We start from the raw sequence: 21,291 nt of genomic DNA, 5'->3' as shown, positions 1-21,291 counted from the left end.
GCTGACTGTTACTCTAGCACTTTGTGTTTTTTTTTCAATCTTCCTCAACAGTCTGGTCTATATTTCTAATCTAAGACTTGCTATTTTTTATTGATTCTCAACTGAGATTGCCTAACAATCCATTTATTTCCCAGGACTATTTAGGTCAGATCATAAAAGTTGTCTTGCTGGTTGCACACTAGTGGTACCACTTTATTTTTTAATAGAATCCAAGTATTGTTAAATTAGATGCACTCTGGCCACAATACCATTAAAGTTAGAGATGACCATATCTTCGTAGCTAGTTGCCCAACCTAGTGATGTAAGAATGTTTCTGAATATGTCTAACCTATTGGGCGGCACAATGGCGTAGCGGGTAGATCTGCTGCCTTGCAGCACCAGAGACATGGTTTTGATCTTGTCCTCGGCTGCTGCTTGTATGGAGTTTGCATGTTTTCCTTGTGACCGTGTGGGTTTCCTCCTGGTGTTCCAATTTCCTCCCACAACCCAAAGACGTGCGGGTGTGTAGGTTAATTGGCCTCTGTAAATTGCCCCTAATGTATATGGAGTGAATGAGAAAGTGAGATTACCTCGAACTAGTGTGAACTGGTGATCGACGGTTGACATGTACCCAGTGAACCAAACGACCTGTTTCTGTGCCATATCACCAAACTAAACTATAGTGTGCAAACCTACTTCTGGTACATTTGCTCGTGTTACATCTGTCAAGTTTGACAAAGGTGATGCTTTGTATGTTTATTAATGCTAATATTTTACATGGCAGATGCTGGTGACAGGTAGTCGTGCCTTGCTCTTGAAACAATGGGACTGGAAAGAGAATATGTGTATTCGTACATGGAAAGCTATTCACACCAGTCCAGTGGCGAGCATGGCTTTTGACTCTACCTCAACTTTATTGGCCACAGGTATATCTGCTTGTTATATCTTTTTATCTGCTTTTATTCCATTTTTAATGTGTGCGATTTTGCTGAATTTACTTTGAGAAGGTGATGGTGATTCACCGTATTGAACTGCTGCAGTCTTTCAAGTTTAGGTGGGTTGATAGTTCCAGGACTTAGATCCTGAATCTATGAAAGATAAATTATAGGTTTCCAAAAGTGCTGGAGTAACTCAAGGGTCAGGCAGCATCTCTGTAGATCGTGGTTAGGTGATTCATGAATAGGTGATGTTTCTGGTTCCAGGACTTGGCTCCAGAAGCTATGAACAACAAGCGATTATATATTTTTTTTAAAGACAGTGCTGGGGTAATTCAGTGGGTCAGACCACATCTCTGTAAGACATGGATAGGTGATGTTTTGGATTGGGACCAGTCTTCAGGCTTATTTTTAAGAGGGTGAAGCGCTTAGGAGAGCGGCAGGCAGGCAATGATGTTCGTTTGAATTGCTGTCCTTGCCTGTCTGTGTGGGAGAGGCATCTTAAGCATATATTAGAGGTGCTGCCTCAGGAAGGCGGCATCTATCATTAAAGCTCCCTACCTTCAGTCGATGCCCTCTTCTTGCTGCTACAATCACACAGGAGGTACCGAAGCCTGAAGACCTACGCAATCGGGTTCACGAACAGCTGCTTTCCTAAAACTATTAGGTTCTTCAACCAACCCGCATAACTCTAATCCAATCTCAACAACAAATCACCATACGTGTAAGCTTCCTGCAGTATAGTGGGCACTACAGTACACCACGTGACAATAAATTTGACTTGTCACTGTATGCATAAAGGATGTCATTATTTAGTTTTTTAGTAGTAGTCGTATATATTTGATGTCATACATGTAAAACAAAAAAAGTTAAAAACAACGCAAAATAACAATGAAATGAACAATAAATCTATACACAACTCATTGAATAACTTCTCACAAACATCACAACTTAAATCTTAAGTTTGAAAAGTAGGAGAAAGTATACACTTATTTATTCCTACCCCTTCTCTGCTATTCATCAATTAATTCACAAACTTTATCTCATAAATATACACACACACACACACACACACACACACACACACACACACACACACACACACACACACACACACACACACACACACACACACACACACACACACACATAAACAAGCCTATCCATATATCCATACATAGGCCACATGCATACATATGTTTAAGAAGGAACTGCAGATGGTGGAAAAATCAAAGGCAGATAAAATTGCTGGAGAAACTCAGCGGGTGAGGCAGCATCTATGGAGCGAAGGAATAAGTGACATTTCGAGTCAAGACCCTCCTGCAGAAGGGTCTCGACCCGAAACGTCACATTCCATTGCTCCATGGATGCTGCCTCACCTGCTGAGTTTCTCCAGCATTTTTATCTACCTACCTACATAATATAATAATAATAATAATAATATATCTTTTATTGTCATTGCACGTCAGTGCAAAGAGATTTAGTGCAACGAGATTTAGTACAACGAGATACATATACACGCCTATGCACGCATGCAAACGCTTATGCATTTAGGCAGGTAGTGAATTTATTTGTTTTTAATTGTGTTTTGTAGTAATGTTTTTATTTCATAGAAAATAGGTGCAGGAGTCGGCCTTTCGAGCCAACACCGCCATTCAATATGATCATGGCTGATCATCCAGAATTAGTACCCTGTTCCTGCTTTCTCCCCATTTCCCTTGATATGTGGGATTTCCAATTGTGTTTTGTGGTAATGTTTTGTATTTTTTGCATAGCCTGCTTTGTTTTTGCTGTTTTTGAAAAGTGTATGGGTAATTCATACTTAATAAAGATAGAACTCAAAATTCTGGAGTAACGGGCAACATATCTGGAGAGAAGGAATGGGTGACTTTTTGGGTCAAAATCCTTTGTCAGACCTGTTTTGGGGGTTTGTCTGAGTCTATGTCCTTGTGATGTTGCAAGCAAGATTTTAATTGACCTGAATCTCACTGTCCTCGCTGTGTGTATGAGAGTAAATGTGACTTGACCTATAGTATGCGTAAAGGATGTCATAATTTACTTTTTTAGGCAGACGGTGAATTAATTTGTTGGATTCATTTGGACAGGTACATGGATAGGATAATTTTGGACGGATATGGGCCAAACGCAGGCAGGTAGGACAAGAGTAGGAGGGGCATGGTGGTGGGGGTGGGCAAGTTGGGCCGAAGGGGAAATTAATGTGCTGTAGGACTCTGGTTATGAATATAACTATGACTTGCATGGAATGTAATGACATTTATGACTTGCTGGGATTTTTCTTTCAGGTGGATGTGACAGTACTATCAAGATCTGGGATGTTATCAAGCAGTACTGCACACACAATCTGAAGGGTTCCTGTGGAGTTGTCCAGTAAGGAAAATTAACCGTGACTTAACATTGAAAGTAATAATAATTGTCTGTAACGATAGCAAGTTTAGTTTAAATTTTTTTTTAAAACACAAACATTGCATTAAAGGTTAGGGCGGCATGGTGGCACAGCTGGTAGAACTGCTGCCTCACAGCGCCAGAGACCCGGGTTCGATCCTGACCTCAAGTGCTGACTGTGGAGTTTGCATGTTCTCCCTGTGACCACGTGGATTTCCTCCCACATCCCAAAGGCATGCAGGTGAAATGGCTTATGTAAATTACCCTTCCCCCCCCCCGGGTGTGTAGGGAGTGGATGTGAAGCAGGGATGGCATAGAGCTGGAGGGTGGGCGGCATGGACTCGATGGGCCAAAGGGCCTGTTTCAATGCTGTATCTCCAATCTGAACTACAACAGGCAAAATGTAATCACTATGTTGTCTGGGGAGGTGTTTCTGTGTAATTGAAATGGGATGACACTAATTATTCTTTCTTTTCTTTGTGTGAGTTCCCCTCTCACCTCTGCTCTTCTTTTGCAGCCTTGTTGAATTTCACCCTGATATCTCACGACTTCAACTTTTCTCCTCTTCAATGGACAATAAAATCCGACTTTGGAGCCTGAATACCAGCAAGTGCATTGTGGTGCTGGATGCCCACTACAGTGCTGTGACTTCCTTGGCTTTCACTTTAGATGGCAACACTCTTGTCAGGTACTTGTAATGTTGTGAAATATACTGCGTGCTGTTCTGGTCGCCCCATACCAGGAGGATGTGGAGGCTTTGGAGAGGGGGCAGAGAAGGTTTACCAGGATGCTGCATGGATCAGAATTCGGTTTCAGCTACGAAGAGAAGTTGAATAAACTTGGAAAATTTTACCCCAGTGTTTTTGGCTTCATAGAAACATAGAAAATAGGTGCAGGAGTAGGCCCTTCGAGCCAGCACCGCCATTCAATACGATAATGGCTGATCATCCAAAATCAGTACCCCGTTCCTGCTTTCTCCCCATATCCCTTGATTCCGTTAGAGCTATATCTAACTCTCTTTAGAGCATCCAGTGAATTGGCCTCCATTGCCTTCTGTGACAGAGAATTCCACAGATTCACAACTCTCTGGGTGGAAAAGTTTTTCCTTATCTTAGTCCTAAATGGCCTACCTGCTATTCTTAAACTGTGCCCCCTGGTTCTGGACTCCCCCAACATGGGGACCATTTTTCCTGCATCTAGCCTGTGCAATCCCTCAAGAATCTTATATGTTTTTATAAGATCCCCTCCCATCCTTCTAAATATCCTGTGAATAAATAAGCCCAGTCGATCCATTCTTTCATCATATGTCACACATCGTTTTTTTTTCCACAGCTCCGGCCGAGATAAAATATGTACCGTATGGGACTTAGCAACCTACAAATCACAGAGAACAATTCCTGTGTTTGAGGTAAGTTGAACTGAGAATGAAAACAATTTCCAATGCTGAAAAAGCCGTACATAAATTAAACTCCAATTGCAATCCCCCTCATCATGTAACCATGAGTCATGAAAATATTTTTCAATATTTTAAAAATCTCCACATGGATAATTATTTTGATCAAAGGGCGAAAACAAGCATTAAGTATCAGGCGCTGAGATTATAAAACCTGTGTGAATATCTAAATTTAGTGCGGAGTTTTGAATCTAATTACTGATTACTGTAATACAAACTTGCCTCAAGGCATTCAAGCTGATGGCTGCAAATGCTTATCGGGTGTCGTTCCTCTAATCTGCTTGCACCCACTCCCATGTAAGGTGTGGACACACTGTCTTGCACGCACCGGTACATTTTAATATGTTTTGGAGATCTCTGCATTCCTCCAGTAGTAGGTAAGCATGAAATAGTGAGTATTAATTTGTTTATATTAATATCCGTGTTTGTCTAACTTTGTTTACTCTTCAGGGAGTGGAAATTAGGTTAGATGCTCATTAAAGTGTCACGTACACACATCTCCCTCGAACCTGAAGAAGGGTCCCGACCCGAAAAGTCGCCCATCCTTTTTCTCCAGAGATGCTGGCTGACCCGCTGAGTCACTCGAGCACTCTGCGTCGATTTTTCACATCTCCCTTAGCAGTTTAAGTGATGGTCAGCCCCTTCAGCAACTCTGAGTGGCTTTTAAGTTGCAGTATTTACAGCCTTCAGAGTGGTTGTTCCCATCAGAAGCTTCAACTCTTTTACCGTGATGATGCTTTGCCTTCATTTCAATTCACGATCCATCAGGCAACCTTTCAGATTAAAAGGGCAATTTTGAACGATCTTTTGAGAATCACTTTACTTCCCCAATTTACAAAATTAGGTAGGGGAAAAAAAGACACAGTTTCTGGAGTAACTCAGCGGGTCAGGCAGCATCTCCGGAGGACATGGAAAGGGAATGTTTCAGTTCGGGACCCGTCAGACTGATGTAGTGGGGGGGAGAAAGCCCCCCGACCCATATCCACCTATCACTTATCTGGCGATGTCCTGCCCCCCCACCTCTCCTCCAGCTTTCTTCTCCTCTCCAGCTTTTTTCTCCCCTTCTACAAACAGTCTGAAGAAGGGTACTGACCCGAAATTTTGCCTATCCAAGTCCTCCAGAGATGCCGCCTGACCCGCTGAGTTACTCTCGCACTTTGTATCTGTTTTTTAGTAAACCTGTCTATGCAGTTCCTTGTGTCAACAATATGGGTGAAGATGGTGTAATTGCTTTCTTTATCCATTAGATGGCCTATTTGTCCAGTTTGCCTGAAGCAACCAGCCGTAGATTCACGGTTTTATCGCGTATTTTCCTATTTCCCAGACATAAGTGGAGGCTATATGGCCCCTCAAGATTGTGCATGTTTGACCATGCACAGTGGCACGGCGGTAGAGTTGCTGCCTTACAGCGCAGAGACCCAGGTTCGAGCCTGACTGCGGGTGCTTATCTGTTCAGAGTTTGTACATTCTCCCCCTAACCCGTGTGGGTTTTCTCCGAGAACATCGGTTTCCTCCCACACTCCAAAGACGTACGGGTTTGTAGGTTAATTGACTTGGTATAAATGTAAAAAACGTCCCTAGTGTAGGATAGTGTTAATGTGAGGGGATCGCTGGTCGGTGTGGGCTGAAGGGCCTGTTTCCACGCTGTATCTCTAAAACTAAAAATAAGTATCTGGATAGGCATTTGATGCAACGACCTACAGTGGGAACAGTGTAAACATTCTCCTTTTTTGAGGCAGCATGGGCCTAGTGGGCTGAATGGTCTCTGATGCAAAGAATGTCCATGATCTGCCGCAAAATAGAAACCTCAGTACAAAAGAACAGGCATGTAATTTAAGTTGAAGAGAGACACAAAATCCTGGAGTAACTCAGCGGGGACAGGCAGCATCTCTGGAGAGAAGGAAGGGGGTCTCGACCCGAAACGTCACCCATTCCTTCTCTCCAGAGGTGCTGCCTGTCCCACTGAGTTACTCCAGCATTTTGTGTCTAAAGCAGCATCTGCAGTTCCTTCCTGCACATGAGCCATGTAATTTAGTTAGTAAGAGTAATATTGTAACTTCTTTGTTGATTTCTGTCAGACTGTGGAAGCGGTAATGTTGCTCCCAGAAGATGAGGATTTCACTCCCTTGGGGGTGATGAGCAAAGGACAACATTTTATCACAGCGGGCAGCAAAGGTAAGTAACGTGTGTAGGCTGAAGTAGTTATAAAGCGATCATATTGTCACCAGTCTGCACCTTCGATGCAGCGGATATGTAGGAACCCTTCATTTATACCACTTTGTGATCTCTAATTATTGCAGTATCGTTCTGGTCAAACTCCCATAAACTTCAACTCATCCAAAGTCCTGTTGCTTGTGCCCTGTGCTGCACCCATATTTTATTCTTGTGGTTCTCTATTATTCCCAAATTGTTGGAATGAAAAATTCTCATACTTGAATGTGCCCTGCTATCTATCCTTTTAAACTTCCGACGATAGACGCAAAGTGCTGGAGTAACTGCGGGTCAGGCAGCATCTCTGGAGAAAAGGGATGGGCCAACCATGTCATCTCTGGGTGCCCGCTCTACCACCCACCAAATGGAGCTCAGGGCCTGGCAGACATTGACGCAGAGACAACAACCTAGCTGCTCAACACCCAGGCTTGAGATCGAACTATTCCTTTGGTTTATGTTTCATTCGCAAGAAGAAGAAGGGATGGGTGAGGTTTTGGGTAGGAACCCTTCTTCGGGTCCCTACACTTGACCCGCTGAGTTACTTTGTGTCTATCTTCAGTATTTACCAGCATCTGCAGTTCCTTCTTACACACTTTTACAAGTACCTGCTCTGCAACCCCATCTGATCTCCCTGCCGTACACTTATGTTCATGGCTGTGTTTTCAGTGACTTAAGGTACACATGCACAGGGCTGCATGGTGGTGCAGTGGTAGAGTTGCTGCCTCGCAGCGCCGGAGTCCCGGGTTCTATCCCGTTTCCGGGTGCTGTCTGTATGGAGTTTGTACGTTCTCCCCCGTGACCACGTGGGTTATCTCCGAGATCTTCGGTTTCCTCCCACACATCAAAGACGTACAGGTTTGTAGGTTAATTGGCTTGGTGTAAATGTAAAATTGCCCCTCGTGTGTGGGATAATGTGCGGGGATCGCTGGTTGGTGTAGGCCAAAGGGCCGATTTCCGTGCTGTATCTCTAAACAAAACTAAACTAATATCCACCCTCCTTCAGCCAAACAACTTTACCACTTTGCTGCCCACTTCCTAATACCACTTTGCATGAAACCAGTCTATTTTATGAGAGGTTGTTTATTCATCTGAATACTCCCTTTGGTATTGTACCTGTATTAAGTACGACTCAATTAAAAAAAAATATTAATTAGATGTTCAATAATAACATTTCTTAAAATGTTACGGCAGATTTTGATTTATTTTTGTAACTTCATCTGCTCATCTTCCAAACCCTGCACATACATGAGATAGAAACAAAGCATTGTAGATGGTTACTACACAAAGTGCTGGACTAACTCAGCGGGACAGGCAGCAACTCTGGAGAACATGGATAGGTGATGTTTTGGTTCGAGGAGCTACTGCCTCACCACCCCCCCTCCAGGGAACCTCAGTAACGGCACCACTGGGTCCTACTGCCCTTCCCCCTCTCAAACCGCTCTATTTCTCCTAACCCCACAACTTTAGTTGATTAGTGTGGGTGTCAGGGGTTATGGGGCAAAGGCAGGAGAATGTAGTTGAGAGGGAAAGATAGATCAACCCTGAGTGAATGGTGGAGTAGACTTGATGGGCCAAATAGCCTAATTCTGCTCCTAGAAGTTATGAATTTACACTCCCTCTCACCACCCCAACCCCTCCTCTCTCAGTCCCCATCATCTCCCCCCATGTTACCTCCCCTAAGTCATCCTTTACCTCTCTGCCCCTCTTTGACCCCAGCCCTCGCACCTGTTGTGTTTTAACTACCCCCCCCACCCTAAACTCCTTCTCCCTGTTATATGAATACATGAGTTTTTTTCCAGAAAGATCTTAATCTTGTATTAACTTTTCAATTCTAGTCCGCTGGTTCAATTATTATTCATTTTTTTGCTAGGGATCCTTCGAATTTGGGAAGCTCGTTCTGGAAAGTGCATATATTCTCAGCGTGTGCCTGGTAAACCGAGAGAGGAAGTGGAAGATAACGCAGATGAGCAGACGCTGACTCACTGCATGCTTGTCCCGGCAACAAGGAAGTTAACCACTGTCACAGCCGAACATAATATCCTCATCTATGACCTGTGTACTCTGAAACTTGAGCGCCAGGTGAGTAAAGTTTAAAGAATGACTTCCCAAGGGCATTATAAAATTGCATCTGAAATATTAATATCATGAATAACAACATTTAAAATACTTTTGGGTAGGTGCATGGATAGGGTGGTGGGTATGTATGGAATGAGCTGCCAGTGTTCTCCTAATCTGAGGAAAGACATTCTTGCCATAGAGGGAGTACAGAGAAGGTTCACCAGACTGATTCCTGGGATGTCAGGACTTTCATATGAAGAAAGACTGGATAGACTCGGCTTGTACTCGGTAGAAATTAGAAGATTGAGGGGGGATCTTATAGAAACTTGCAAAATTCTTAAGGGGTTGGACAGGCTAGATGCTGAAAGATTGTTCCCGATGTTGGGGAAGTCGGGAACAAGGGGTCACAGTTTAAGGATAAGGGGGAAATCTTTTAGGACCTACATGAGAAAAAAAATTTTCACACAGAGAGTGGTGAATCTCTGGAATTCTCTGCCACAGAAGGTAGTTGAGGCCAGTTCATTGGCTATATTTAAGAGGGAGTTAGATGTGGCCCTTGTGGCTAAAGGTATCAGGGGGTATGGAGAGAAGGCAGGTATAGGATACTGAGTTGGATGATCAGCCATGATTATATTGAATGGCGATTCAGGCTCGAAGGGCCGAATGGCCTACTCCTATTTTCTATGTTTCTATGTTACTATGGAGGTAGTTGAGGCAGGCACATTAACAACTTTAAAAGACATTTGTGTAGGTACATGTTATCCATGGTAGATGGTTGGCATGGGCAAGTTGGACCGAAGGGCCTGTTTCCATGCTGTATGATTTTATGACTATCACAGCACATAGGTTTCATTGTAGAAACAAGTGCTGGGATAACTTGTCAGGTCAGGTAGTATCTCTGGGGAACGTGGATTGGTGACATAATGGGGGGCTGGTGAAAGAGAGGTGGTGGCGGGGGTGGGGGGGGCAGGGAACAAAACATGGCAGGTAATAGGTGGATACAGGTGAGGGGAGGGTTTGATAGGCAGATGGTCAGACAAAGGCCTGAGATGAAAAGACGGAAGTGGTGTGACAGAAGGATTGAACAGTTGCGAATTGTGCAGCTAGAGGAAGGAATGGGGATGGAAGGGGAATGTTTAATTGCTGTTCAACTGCAATAACATCATGTACATGATGATATTTGATATTTGTAAGTAGTTTAGGTGTTGCTCCATGTAGCATTTAGATTATATTTTGTAAGTTGTTTCCTCATCTGTAAATCGGCATGACAGATTTGGCTGCCGATGTGACGGGGAATACTCCCTGGTTAGCTTTGTGGATGTTGGGAAAGAGGGAGATTCTTTAGCGGTGTGGAGTACGTTGGTGGATGCAACAGTGTTATAGAGCCCTCGCAAGGAAGTCGCACAGCATGAAGCCAGGTCCTTCGGCCCAACTTGCCTATGCCTACCATTGCCCCATCTACACTAGTCCAACTTACCTGCGTTGGGCCCATATCCCTCTAAGCCTTTCCTAAGATAGACACAAAAAGCTGGAGTAACTCAGCGGGACAGGCAGCATCTCTGGAGAGAAGGAATGGGTGACGTTTCTGGTTAAGACCCTTCTTCAGACCTTTTCTATCCATGTTATGTCAAAGACAATAGCAGGATTTTAAAATTTGCTAGTGTGTGACATTCGCGATTGCAAATTATTGATGATAGTGTGATAGTAGATGTGATGTTTGTAATGATTATGGAGGTGAAGTCGAGGCTTATGTGCAGGAAGGAACTGCAGAAGCTGGTTTATGCCAAAGATAGATAACTATAGACTACCAAGTCCACGCCGACCTACTATTACCCCGTACACTAGTACCATTCTAGACACTAGGGACAAGTCACAATATTTTTTACTGAAGCCAATTAACCTACAAACTCTCACATCTTTAGAGTGTGGGAGGAAAGCGGATCACCCGGAGAAAACCCACACGGTCACACGGAGACACACAAATAGCACCCATAGTCAGGATAGAACCGGGACCACTGGCGCTGTAAGACCATTCTTTTCAGGAGCATTAAAAACGTAGCTGTAGCGATTGATCATCTTTAAGCCCATTGCAATTTTTAAGAAAATTTAGAAAGTAAAGGACTTTCAGGTGAGCAAAAAGATTAGTCCTTTATTAGAGGTACAGAGAGGGTGAGGAAAATGCAACCCCCTTTGACTATTGATGCAGCTATAGGAGGTTAGTGTTATAAGCCATTGATTTCTTCAATGGTTCAATGGTGCTCTGATTGTCGCTCGTGTTGTGTTCGATAAATGGTCGGATTCAGACAGCAGGGTTTGAATAACAAGGTATTTTATTACACTACCAGGTAAGGCACAGACACTCTCATATCCCTGTACGCACTCGCAGAGCCCGCGTACACAGCAGAGCCCGCCACAGGGTGTTCCTGTTCTTCATCACCTGGCACCGTTCACGACACGGTCCAAGCAGACCGTGCCACTGCCCCCTCCTCGAGCCAGTCATAAGCCCCCCCATTCTCTACAACGTTTCTGCACTACTAGCAGCAAGGGGGTGGCGGGGCAGGTGGTCCACCTAACTATTGCTGTTGTGTTTTGCTCAACACTTTCTAAGACATTGTAAGTTCCCAGGCATGAACAGGTGCGGAAAACATCTCCCACTTGTCTGGGAAACATCTTAGTTTCGAATGGTCTGGAATGCAGTGCTGCAAATCTGGCTGATAACTCCATTTTACATTTTAGCTGAAATTATCGTTTAACCCGTACAATAATCTGTGCAAAGTGCTAGCACAGTGAAATTGTTTATCTTGCAAACAGTCCATTGGAGTATTTCCACGCCCCGCGATCCCCAAATAACAAGTGTACAGAAATAATCTACTGAGCCCGCGTGCAAGAGGCGTCATGTTTTGCCACAATTTCCAAAGTCCACGCACTTTGGGCGACACGGTGGCGCGGCGGTAGCGTTGCTGCCTTACAGCGAATGCAGCGCCGGAGTCCCGGGTTCGATCCCGACTACGGGTGTTGTCTGTACGGAGCCTGTATGTTTACCCCATGACCTGCGCAGTTTTTCTCTGAGATCTTCGACTTCACCCCACACTCTAAAGACGTACTGGTATGTAGGTTAATTGTCTTGGTAAATGTAAAAATTGCCCCTAGTGTGTGTACGATAGTGTATATATACGCCAAGATGGCTGGTCGGTGCAGACCCAGTGGGCCGAAGTATCTGTTTCCGCGCTATATCTCTAAACTAAACGAAATCAGCTCTAGTTCTTATGAGCAGTGACTGTTCCAGACAAGTTCCTTCATATTAGACATTATTATATGAAGGTAAAGAGGTTGTTTAAATGTCTTACTAACAATGGGACAGGCATTGTTCTGGTATTTAAATGTATGCAACAGTCTAAACATTGTTCAATTTCTGAACGCTTTAAAATGTTGACTATGTTTTAATGCGTTCATTTTTTAGTTTGTTGGTTATAACGATGAGGTGCTGGACGTAAAATTCCTGGGGCTTTCTGACACACACATTGTGGTAGCTACAAACAGTCCACAGCTGAAAGTCTTTGAGCTGGCAACATTAAATTGTCAAGTCCTATATGGGCACTCAGGTAAGTGGAGAGAATGGAGAATATGGTTTTTCCCCCCCCCCCCCCAAAGTAGAATGTTATCGGAAAATGTTGGTTTCGCCATTTTAGCAAAAATGTGTTAAGTCTAATGTGCAGGATTTATTGGGCTTGTATTTAGATAAAGTGAATTACTCGTATTTATTGATTGAAAGATGCAACTTTCTGGCCATCAAATGACTGCTTTGGCTATTACCTGAGCTCACACAAAATGGCTGGCATGCTGAAACTATGCTGAAACATTCTGGCTATGCGAACCATCAGTCACCCGTTCGCACTAGTTCTGTGTTATCCCACTTTCTCATCCACTCGCAACACATTGGGAACAATTTACAGAGGGCTAATTAAACTGCAAACCTGCACATCTATGTGATGTGGGCAGAAACCAGAGCACCCGGAGGAAACCCACAGGAAGTATGTGCAAACTCCACACAGACAGCAGCTGAGGACGGGATCGAACCCCAGGTCTCTCATGCTATGTGGCAGCAACTCTACCAGTTGCACAACTGTGCCGCCCTTGTATGGACGGAGATGCCCAAGAACTTTTATTTTTCAGTTATTTCTTGTATTTGTTACCTGAGGAAGGATGTGCTGGCTGTGGAGAGGGTCCGGACTCTAGCACTGGAGAGGGTCTGGAGAGGAGGAGGTGTACACGAATGAACCCGGGAATTAGTCGAATAACCTATGATGAGCGTTTGTCGGCACCGAGCCTGCATTCGCTGGAGTTTAGAAGTATGAGGGGGGACCTAATTAAAACATACAGAACAGTGAAAGGCTTGGATAGAGTGGATATGGAGAGGATGTTTCCACTAGTGGGAGAGTCTTGGAGTAGAGGTCATAGCCTTGAGAAGGAGATGTGGAGAAATTTCTTTAATCAGAGGGTGGTGAATCTGTGGGATTCTTTGCCACAGAAGGCTGTGGAGGCCACAAGTCAGTGGATATTTTTACGGCAGAGATAGATAGATTCTTGATTAATACGGGTGTCAGAGGGAGAGAAGGCAGGAGACTGGGGTTAGGAGGGAGAGATAGTTCAGCCATGATTGAATGGTGAAGTAAACTTGATGGGCCGAATGGCCTAATTCTACCCCTATTCCTTAGACCCTATAAAACTACACACTTGGTTTGGCAGTCTGCTCAAATCAATGAGGCAGGCATGATTAGTAATCACAATTGGAAAAATCTGTCACAGTTTCAGCCTGCCAGCCATTTTGCGTGAGCTCGGGTAATAGCCAAATCAGTAATTTGACTAACGTATCAGACAGTTAATAGTAAATTGGTCTTCGGAGCGGTGGGGGGAAGAGACAGTGAGTCACTCGGTGTTTAAAAAAATCGATTGCTGTCTCCACTTTTCTAATTAAACGCCACTCTGCAGACTAGAGAAATTACTTTAGGGAAACTAGTTAATATGAGCCCTCTTTAAATTAAAAAAAAAACAAAGACCACTACAAAATTAAAACAAAAAATAAAATCACAAAGAATCTTTCAAGTAATTAAAACTATCAATTGAGGAATGTAATTTAGAAATATTTGTGCAGTCATGGAGTTACACAGCATAGAAACAGGCACTTCGACCCAACTTGCCCACAACAGACAACATGTATCGGTGAAGAAGGGTCTCGACCCGAAACGTCACCTATTCCTTTTCTCCAGAGATGTTCTTTGACCCGCTGAGTTACTCCTGCTTTTTGTGTCTATCTTCAGTTTAAACCAGCATCTGCAGTTCCTTCCTACACATGTATCGGTCGGTGATTGCTGACTTTTTGTTTGCTTGTAATGCTCATGAGTGTACTGCAGATGGCGCATTGTACCATTAGAGTTCAGTTCTGAATCCTACATTCCTGAGTATCTTGTGAATGCTTTTTTTTTTACTGGTAATGCATCTCTCACTTATGTTCCATCACAAGGATCAGTTGGCCAAATGCCATCTCTTTTGTTTAAGGAAGTATTTCTAAAACATGAAAGAGAGCCAGCAAAGAACACAAAAATGGGTTGTAGCTACATGTGTAAAAAGAGTAGCAAGGTTTGCGGTCATTAATAGCCTTGTGCAGTACATGCAGAAATAACTAAGTGGGATGAACACACGGCTGGAATAAGTGAAAGAATTGTAAGGACATAAGGAGCTTAACATAGAACATGGAAAATAGGTGCAGGAGTGGGCCATTCATCCAAAATCAGTACCCCCGGTCCGGTGTTTTCCCCATATGCCTTGATTCCCTTCACCCTAAGAGCTAAGTCTAACTCTCTTGAGCTTGTTGGGATTTGCTCTGCTCGGAGCTGCCATGTACGTGATGGGCTGAATGACATATATCATAAGGTAGTAAGTGCGTTCTGCTGAATCCATACTGTGGGTGATAGAAAGCTTTTTAATTTTGTTTTGTAGACACTGTATTAGCTCTGGATGTTTTTGAAAAAGCGACCAGATTTGCCAGCTGTTCTAAGGTACAATTTATTTTCTTAAAGTACTTTGATAAAATAGTAACGGCTCAACAGGTCATTATCCAGTTTTATTGTACAATAAATGCCACAAAATCAGTCTTTGAATTTGTAAGTGTTTCCCCCCCGTTTCAGGACAAAACTATTCGAGTCTGGAGAATGAATAAGGAGACGGGCAAGGTGAAATGTGTGGCACAGGGGTTAGGACATGCTCACTCTGTTGGCGTTATTTCTTGCTCACGGTATGTATGGTGTCAACATTTTTAATTGAACCTTTGAACATATCCCTTCTACACAATTTGTTAGATGCTTTGAAGTGAAATGAGAAAACACGATGTCGAAACAGCATATAACAGATGCTGGTTTGCCAGAAAAGACATAAAGTGCTGGAGTAACTCAGCGGGTCAGGCAGCATGTGATCGGATAGGGTCCTCCAGGGTTGCTGCCGGTCCCGCTGAGTTACTCCAGCACTTTGTGCCAGAAAAAAAGACAATACGAAAATGGTTTCATTTAAAAATTTGTAATGCTTGCTTGTTTGATTATGTTTTTGACAACCTGTGCTCCTTTTGTGGCCAGAAGTAAAATTCTATTCGTTTAGTTTAGAGTTACAGCGAGGAAACGGGCCCTTCAGGTCACTGAGTTCGCATCGACCAGCGACCACGCACACACTAGTTTGATCCTACACACTAAGGACAATTTTTACATAAGCCAATTAACCTACAAACCTGTACGTCTCTGGAGTGTGGGAGGAAACCGGAGCAACAGGAGAAAACCCATGCGGTCACAGGGAGAACGTACAAACTCCGTACAGACAGCACCCGTAGTCAGGATCAAACCCAGGCAACTCTACCGCTGTGCCGCCCCGTAAATTTATTTATTGTGCGTTATGTGGATATTGGAAAAATGATTGTTGACGCCTCCTACTGATGATGTGCTCATTACCTGAACATCACAACCACGATTGAACACACCGTGTGAAAACTTGTGCTCATTCTCTCTCCCAATTATTTTACTAATTACAGATTGAAAACGAATTTCATCGTGAGTGGAAGCCAGGATTGCACCGTAAAGCTGTGGAACGTCACAAAACCCCCAGCAGCTCAGAGCGAGGAGCAAACCGCGGAGCCTGAAGCCCTTCATGCTGCTTTGACCGAGAAGGCTCACGACAAAGTAAGCAATGGCAGATTCTAGTCTTTATGTAATCAGTGCCAAAGCAACAGCGAACAGTTGTGTTTAACTGTGCAGGAAGGAACTGCAGGTGCTGATTTATATCGAAGATGGACATAAAGTGCTGGAGTAACTCGGCGGGTTAGGCAGCACCTCTGGAAAAACGGTGAACAGCCGTGCTTAACTGAAGCGCCAAAGAGGAAAATGGAAGAGTGGTGGGTGGGAGGGGAGGTTCACTCTCTGAACTGCTAAGAACTTTTCATTTCTTAGCCCTCCTCAAAATCGCCTCTAACCAGACTTTTTTGTCGTGCATTATTTATTCTTTGACTGGTTAGCACGCAATAGAAACTTTTTGCTGTACCTCGGCACACGTGACAATAAACTAAACTGTATTTATCTCTGCCTTTTAGTTTGCTTCCAACTCTCGGGTATATTGCAATTTACAGCAGTGTCTAAGGACGACAGAAATGAATGTAAAATTATTAAGAACTGCTACTGCATTGGAAATGAAACTATTCATTAGTTGTGAAATCTGTTTTATTTAACGCATCCTATTTCTTCATTCTTAGGACATAAACAGCGTGGTTGTTTCTCCGAACGACAAGCTGATAGCAACGGGCTCGCAGGACAGGACCGCAAAGCTCTGGTCTCGTTCCAACTTCTCACTCCTGGGAGTATTCCGAGGCCACAAACGTGGGATTTGGTGCGTCCAGTTTTCCCCTGTGGACCAAATCCTTGGCACCTCGTCAGCAGACGGCACCGTCAAACTGTGGGGGCTTCAGGACTTCAACTGTTTAAAGGTAGAAAATGTAATATGATGTCAAATGGGGCTGTTACCTTGTATGTGGGAGGGAGGTGGAGGATAAATACAACTGGGTCTCCTTATTTCCAATGCCACTCACAACAACTGGGACTTGAAAATGGTGCCAGACTGGCGACTCTGTATACTGACTCAGTGTACTACTGCTACACCCTTGTACTATATTAGATGCTAATCTAATATATGGGGGGAAAAGCAGGAACGGGGTACCGATTTTGGATGATCAGCCATGATCAGATTGAATGACGATGCTGGGCCGAAGGGCCGAATGGCCTACTCCTGCACCTATTTTCTATGTTTCTATATTAGATGCTAATCTAATATAGAAACATAGAAAATAGGTGCAGGATTAGGTCCTTCGGGCCAGCACCGTCATTCATTATGATCATGGCTGATCATCCAAAATCAGTACCCCGTTCCTGCTTTTCCCCCCCATATCCCTTGATTCCCTTAGGCCTAACAGCTATATCTAATTCTCTCTTGAAAACATCCAGTGAATTGGCCTCCACTACCTTCTGTGGCAGAATATTCCACAGATTCACAACTTTCTGGGTAGAAAAAAGTTTTTCCTCATCTCAGTCCTAAATGGCCTACTCATTGCTCTGTGGCCCCTGGTATCTGGTATGTGTCTAAGTGCTTATGTATAGTGACACTTGTGCTGAACTTTATACAAAACTGAATTTCACTGTGCCTCGGAACATGTGAGAAATAAAGTACCATACCATAATAATCAGGTAGCGTAGATTCCTCAACACCATTTCAAATCTAAGACAGGAACTGGAGGCTTTGGTTGTGCTGGTCACGAAGGATGTTATTCGATATTGTCTAGCTGATTTAACTTTATGGGCTTCAGTCTACTGGATATCTCTGTGAAACCAGTGGATTTACCAAGAGGTGGGTTTAGATACAAATCAATAAAGGCACACATGATGTATTTGCAAGAATTTATCTGCATTTGGTTTCTCCACTGTCAAGGGCATTACACCGTGAGATCCGAGTGCAGTCCACCACATTAGAGAAATCGCTATTGAATTGTTGCCTCTCTGGGAAGCCGTGTCAAATCAAGGTGAAGGGGTTACCACAAACGTCGCTGCAGTTAATAATCAACAAATTCATGTTTTTCTTGCTATCGCGTAACAAAGACCCCATTTACTGTGAGGTTATAGTTTCAGCTTAATTTCCAGATTCATTCAACCAACTGTTTTTATTCTCAGACGTTTGAAGGCCACGATGCATCGGTACTGAAAATAATTTTCGTCAGCCGTGGAACTCAGCTGTTGACCAGGTACAGTTTTATACGAAGTGGGTCTCAACTATTCTATTTACAAAAAAAACCACTTAGCATTTCTAAAACTAAGGCTGGAACAGGGACAAAGCTCTACTAATCTCTCAAAAAAGATGCTGGAAATGTGTTGCCTACTATTTAGTTTAGAGATACAGCGTGGAAACAGGCCCTTTCGGCCACCGGGTCCGCACATAATATCCTATCCCACAAGGGACGATTTTAACATTTACCAAGCCAGTTAACCTACAAACCTGTACGTCTTTGGAGTGTGGGTGGAAACCGAAAATCTCGGAGAAAGCCCACGCAGGTCACGGGGAGAACGTACAAACTCCGTGCAGACAGCACCCGTAGTCGGGATCGAACCCGGTTCTCCGGCGCTGCATCCGCTGCAAGGCAGCAACTCTGTCGAGTTGCTGTCTCACAGCGCCATCGAGCCGGGTTCGATCCTGACTACGGGTGCTATCTGTACGCAGTTTGTGCGTTCTCCCCCACGACCTGCGTGGGATTTCTCCGGGAGCTCTAGTTTCCTCCCACGCTCCACAGATGTTCGGGTTTGCAGGTTAATTGGCTTCGGTAAAATTGTAGGTTGTCCTGAGCGTGTGTAGGATAGTGTTAGCGTGCGGGGATCGCTGGTCGGCCGGGCTCGGTGGGCTGCAAAAGCCGGTTGCAGCCTTCGCCTCCAACCGGTCGTCCCGTGAACTGTCTTCCCTCTCCACGTCTGAACCTCTTCATCCTCGTTCCCTGGGGAGGGGGGCCCTTTGTACTCAAAGATTTGTGCTCAGGTGGTAGAGCTGCTGCCTGACAGCGCCAGAGACCCAGGTTCAATCCTGAACTTGGGTGCTGTCTGTGTGGAGTTTGCATTCTCCCTGTGATCGTGTGCGTTTTCTCCGCGTGCTCCTGTTTCCTCCCACACTCCGAAAGACCTGCGGGCCGTACGTTAATTGGCCTCTGTAAATTGCCACTCGTGTTGGGAGTGGATCCGAGAGTGGGATGACATTGAGTTCATGTGAACGGCTAATCGGCGGGCAGCATGGAGAGCTGTTTCCACTCCTTATCTCGAAACTATAACAGAAATGTCCTTTGTTCCGTTTGTTTTATGTTATCCACAGCGGGTCTGATGGTCTCCTGAAGCTCTGGACCATTAAAACGAACGAATGTGTAAAAACAATAGATGCCCATGAGAATAAGGTGTGGGGTTTGCATTCTGACAAGAAAGATGACTTGGTTGTCACTGGATCAGGAGATTCATGCATTATTATCTGGAAGGTAAGATGAATTAAATCACGACTAGAATTCTGCTTTATCGGCTTTTACACTGAACTAAGCTCTGTCTTTTTAACAATTCTATTCTTCGTCTGATTTAGACGCTCCTTTTCCTGCCGTCATTCTCTGGTCGGGGGAGAGATTTCTGCTTTGTAGCTTTTTCGTCCCTGACACTACATTGAGACACGCTCTTCTATTGAACACAAAGTGCTGGAGTAACACAGCTGGTCAGGCAGCATCTCTGGAGGACGCGGATCGACGGTGTCTGAAGAATGATCCCGACCCGAAGCCTCGCTGAGACATGCCCTTCATTCACGCTGCCGGACCTGCCGAGTTACTCCAGCACTTTGTGCCTTTTTTCAAATGCATAATCCCTGCACTGGATGCCAGGAATGGAAAGCGCTTTCCCCAGTTCCACTATCCATTAGTGTTTACTCATCTATTTCCCTCTGTGTTGTGTCGCTTGCTGCATGACCGACTGACGTGAATCATCTGGGTCCTCCTTTAGTGGCATCTCTGGAAGCAGAGTAACCCATGTTATCCGTAGAGCCATGTACCAAATGGATACATGGACCAAATGCTGGCAGGTGGGACTGGTGTAGCTGATACATGTTGGCCAGTGTGGATGGGTTGGGCTGGAGGGCCTGTTTCTTCTCTCCATAGATTAGGGGTGGGGAACCTGCGGCCTTCTAAGCCATTAAGTGCGGCCTTTTGAATGAATCCAAATTTTGTAGAACAAATCTTTTTATTATTATGAATATGTTTTTGTTCATCTGTTATTATTTTTATTTTATTCTTAAAATGAACGTATTTAAAATACCAAAGAGTAAAAGAAGATTCAACGAAATAATCCTCCCCGACTGACGGCCACAATTAAAACATTAGTAAGTCATGAGGGCTATTTTAACAAAATAATGTACATTTTGAAGTATATCTAATTGAAGTTTCTTGGATGCGGCCTTATTAGATTACAGCTAACTTAATGCAGCCTTCCTCCATGAAAAGGTTCCCCACCCCTGCCATAGATGCTGCCTCACCGCTGAGCTTCTCCAGCATTTTGTGCCTACATTCGATTTTAACCAGCATCTGCAGTTCTTTTTTACACTTTTAGAATTGAATCTTTTTGTACTCAGGCTTCGTTAAAAAAATAAATCATGTTGGGATAAGTTTTATGCGTTTTCTTTTGTGCGTTTCAGGATGTCACCGAGATGGAGCTTGCAGAAGAGCAGGCCAAACAGGAAGAGCAAATTTTGAAGTAAGATTTTTTTTTTTTATAACAATTTTTGATTGAATAACCAAAAAAGAGAAATCCAGGGCAGCAATGGTGGAGAGCGAAGCGGAGTTCAGGTTTCTGAAGCAAGGTTGGGGACTCTGAAATCTTGTGATAAAATATGTGTAATGTTGCAGAGATGTTGGGTGGGTGAAGAAAGAACTCGCGAAGGGTATCTGATTTTTCTGGCAGGGAGTGTTATTAAATGTCAAAGGGGGAACATGGTTAAAGACAATAGGGTATATAGTAATAAAAGACAAAAAGAAAAGTGGGCATGTAGAGAGGAAACATGGGAGAGACAAGGCATTCACTAAGCCCTCCACCGATTTCGTTAACGAAACCACTTCCTTTGAACAAGCTAAGATTCACAGAGTCTATAGAATTAGAGATTGGCACA

The 21,291-nt window shown here is 43.9% G+C and overlaps 1 protein-coding gene across 1 annotated transcript in view; it reads left to right on the top strand.

The window, feature by feature from the left end:
- tbl3 (transducin beta like 3) overlaps nt 1–21,291 on the top strand; it is a 40,501-nt gene that overhangs the window by 7,401 nt on the left and 11,809 nt on the right. The window contains exons 5-18 of the mRNA XM_033041054.1: nt 764–905; nt 3,218–3,302; nt 3,835–4,005; nt 4,650–4,725; nt 6,849–6,945; nt 8,852–9,060; nt 12,500–12,641; nt 15,037–15,095; nt 15,225–15,331; nt 16,112–16,259; nt 16,826–17,056; nt 18,291–18,361; nt 19,471–19,627; nt 20,821–20,879. Coding sequence (XP_032896945.1) covers nt 764–905; nt 3,218–3,302; nt 3,835–4,005; nt 4,650–4,725; nt 6,849–6,945; nt 8,852–9,060; nt 12,500–12,641; nt 15,037–15,095; nt 15,225–15,331; nt 16,112–16,259; nt 16,826–17,056; nt 18,291–18,361; nt 19,471–19,627; nt 20,821–20,879 — 1,754 coding nt within the window. The remainder of the gene's footprint in view (nt 1–763; nt 906–3,217; nt 3,303–3,834; nt 4,006–4,649; nt 4,726–6,848; nt 6,946–8,851; nt 9,061–12,499; nt 12,642–15,036; nt 15,096–15,224; nt 15,332–16,111; nt 16,260–16,825; nt 17,057–18,290; nt 18,362–19,470; nt 19,628–20,820; nt 20,880–21,291) is intronic.

Source organism: Amblyraja radiata, chromosome 22, assembly GCF_010909765.2.
Source record: "Amblyraja radiata isolate CabotCenter1 chromosome 22, sAmbRad1.1.pri, whole genome shotgun sequence".
Taxonomy (NCBI): domain Eukaryota; kingdom Metazoa; phylum Chordata; class Chondrichthyes; order Rajiformes; family Rajidae; genus Amblyraja; species Amblyraja radiata.
Note: the sequence above shows the minus strand (reverse complement) of the source record. Positions and strands in the feature narration are given on the sequence as shown.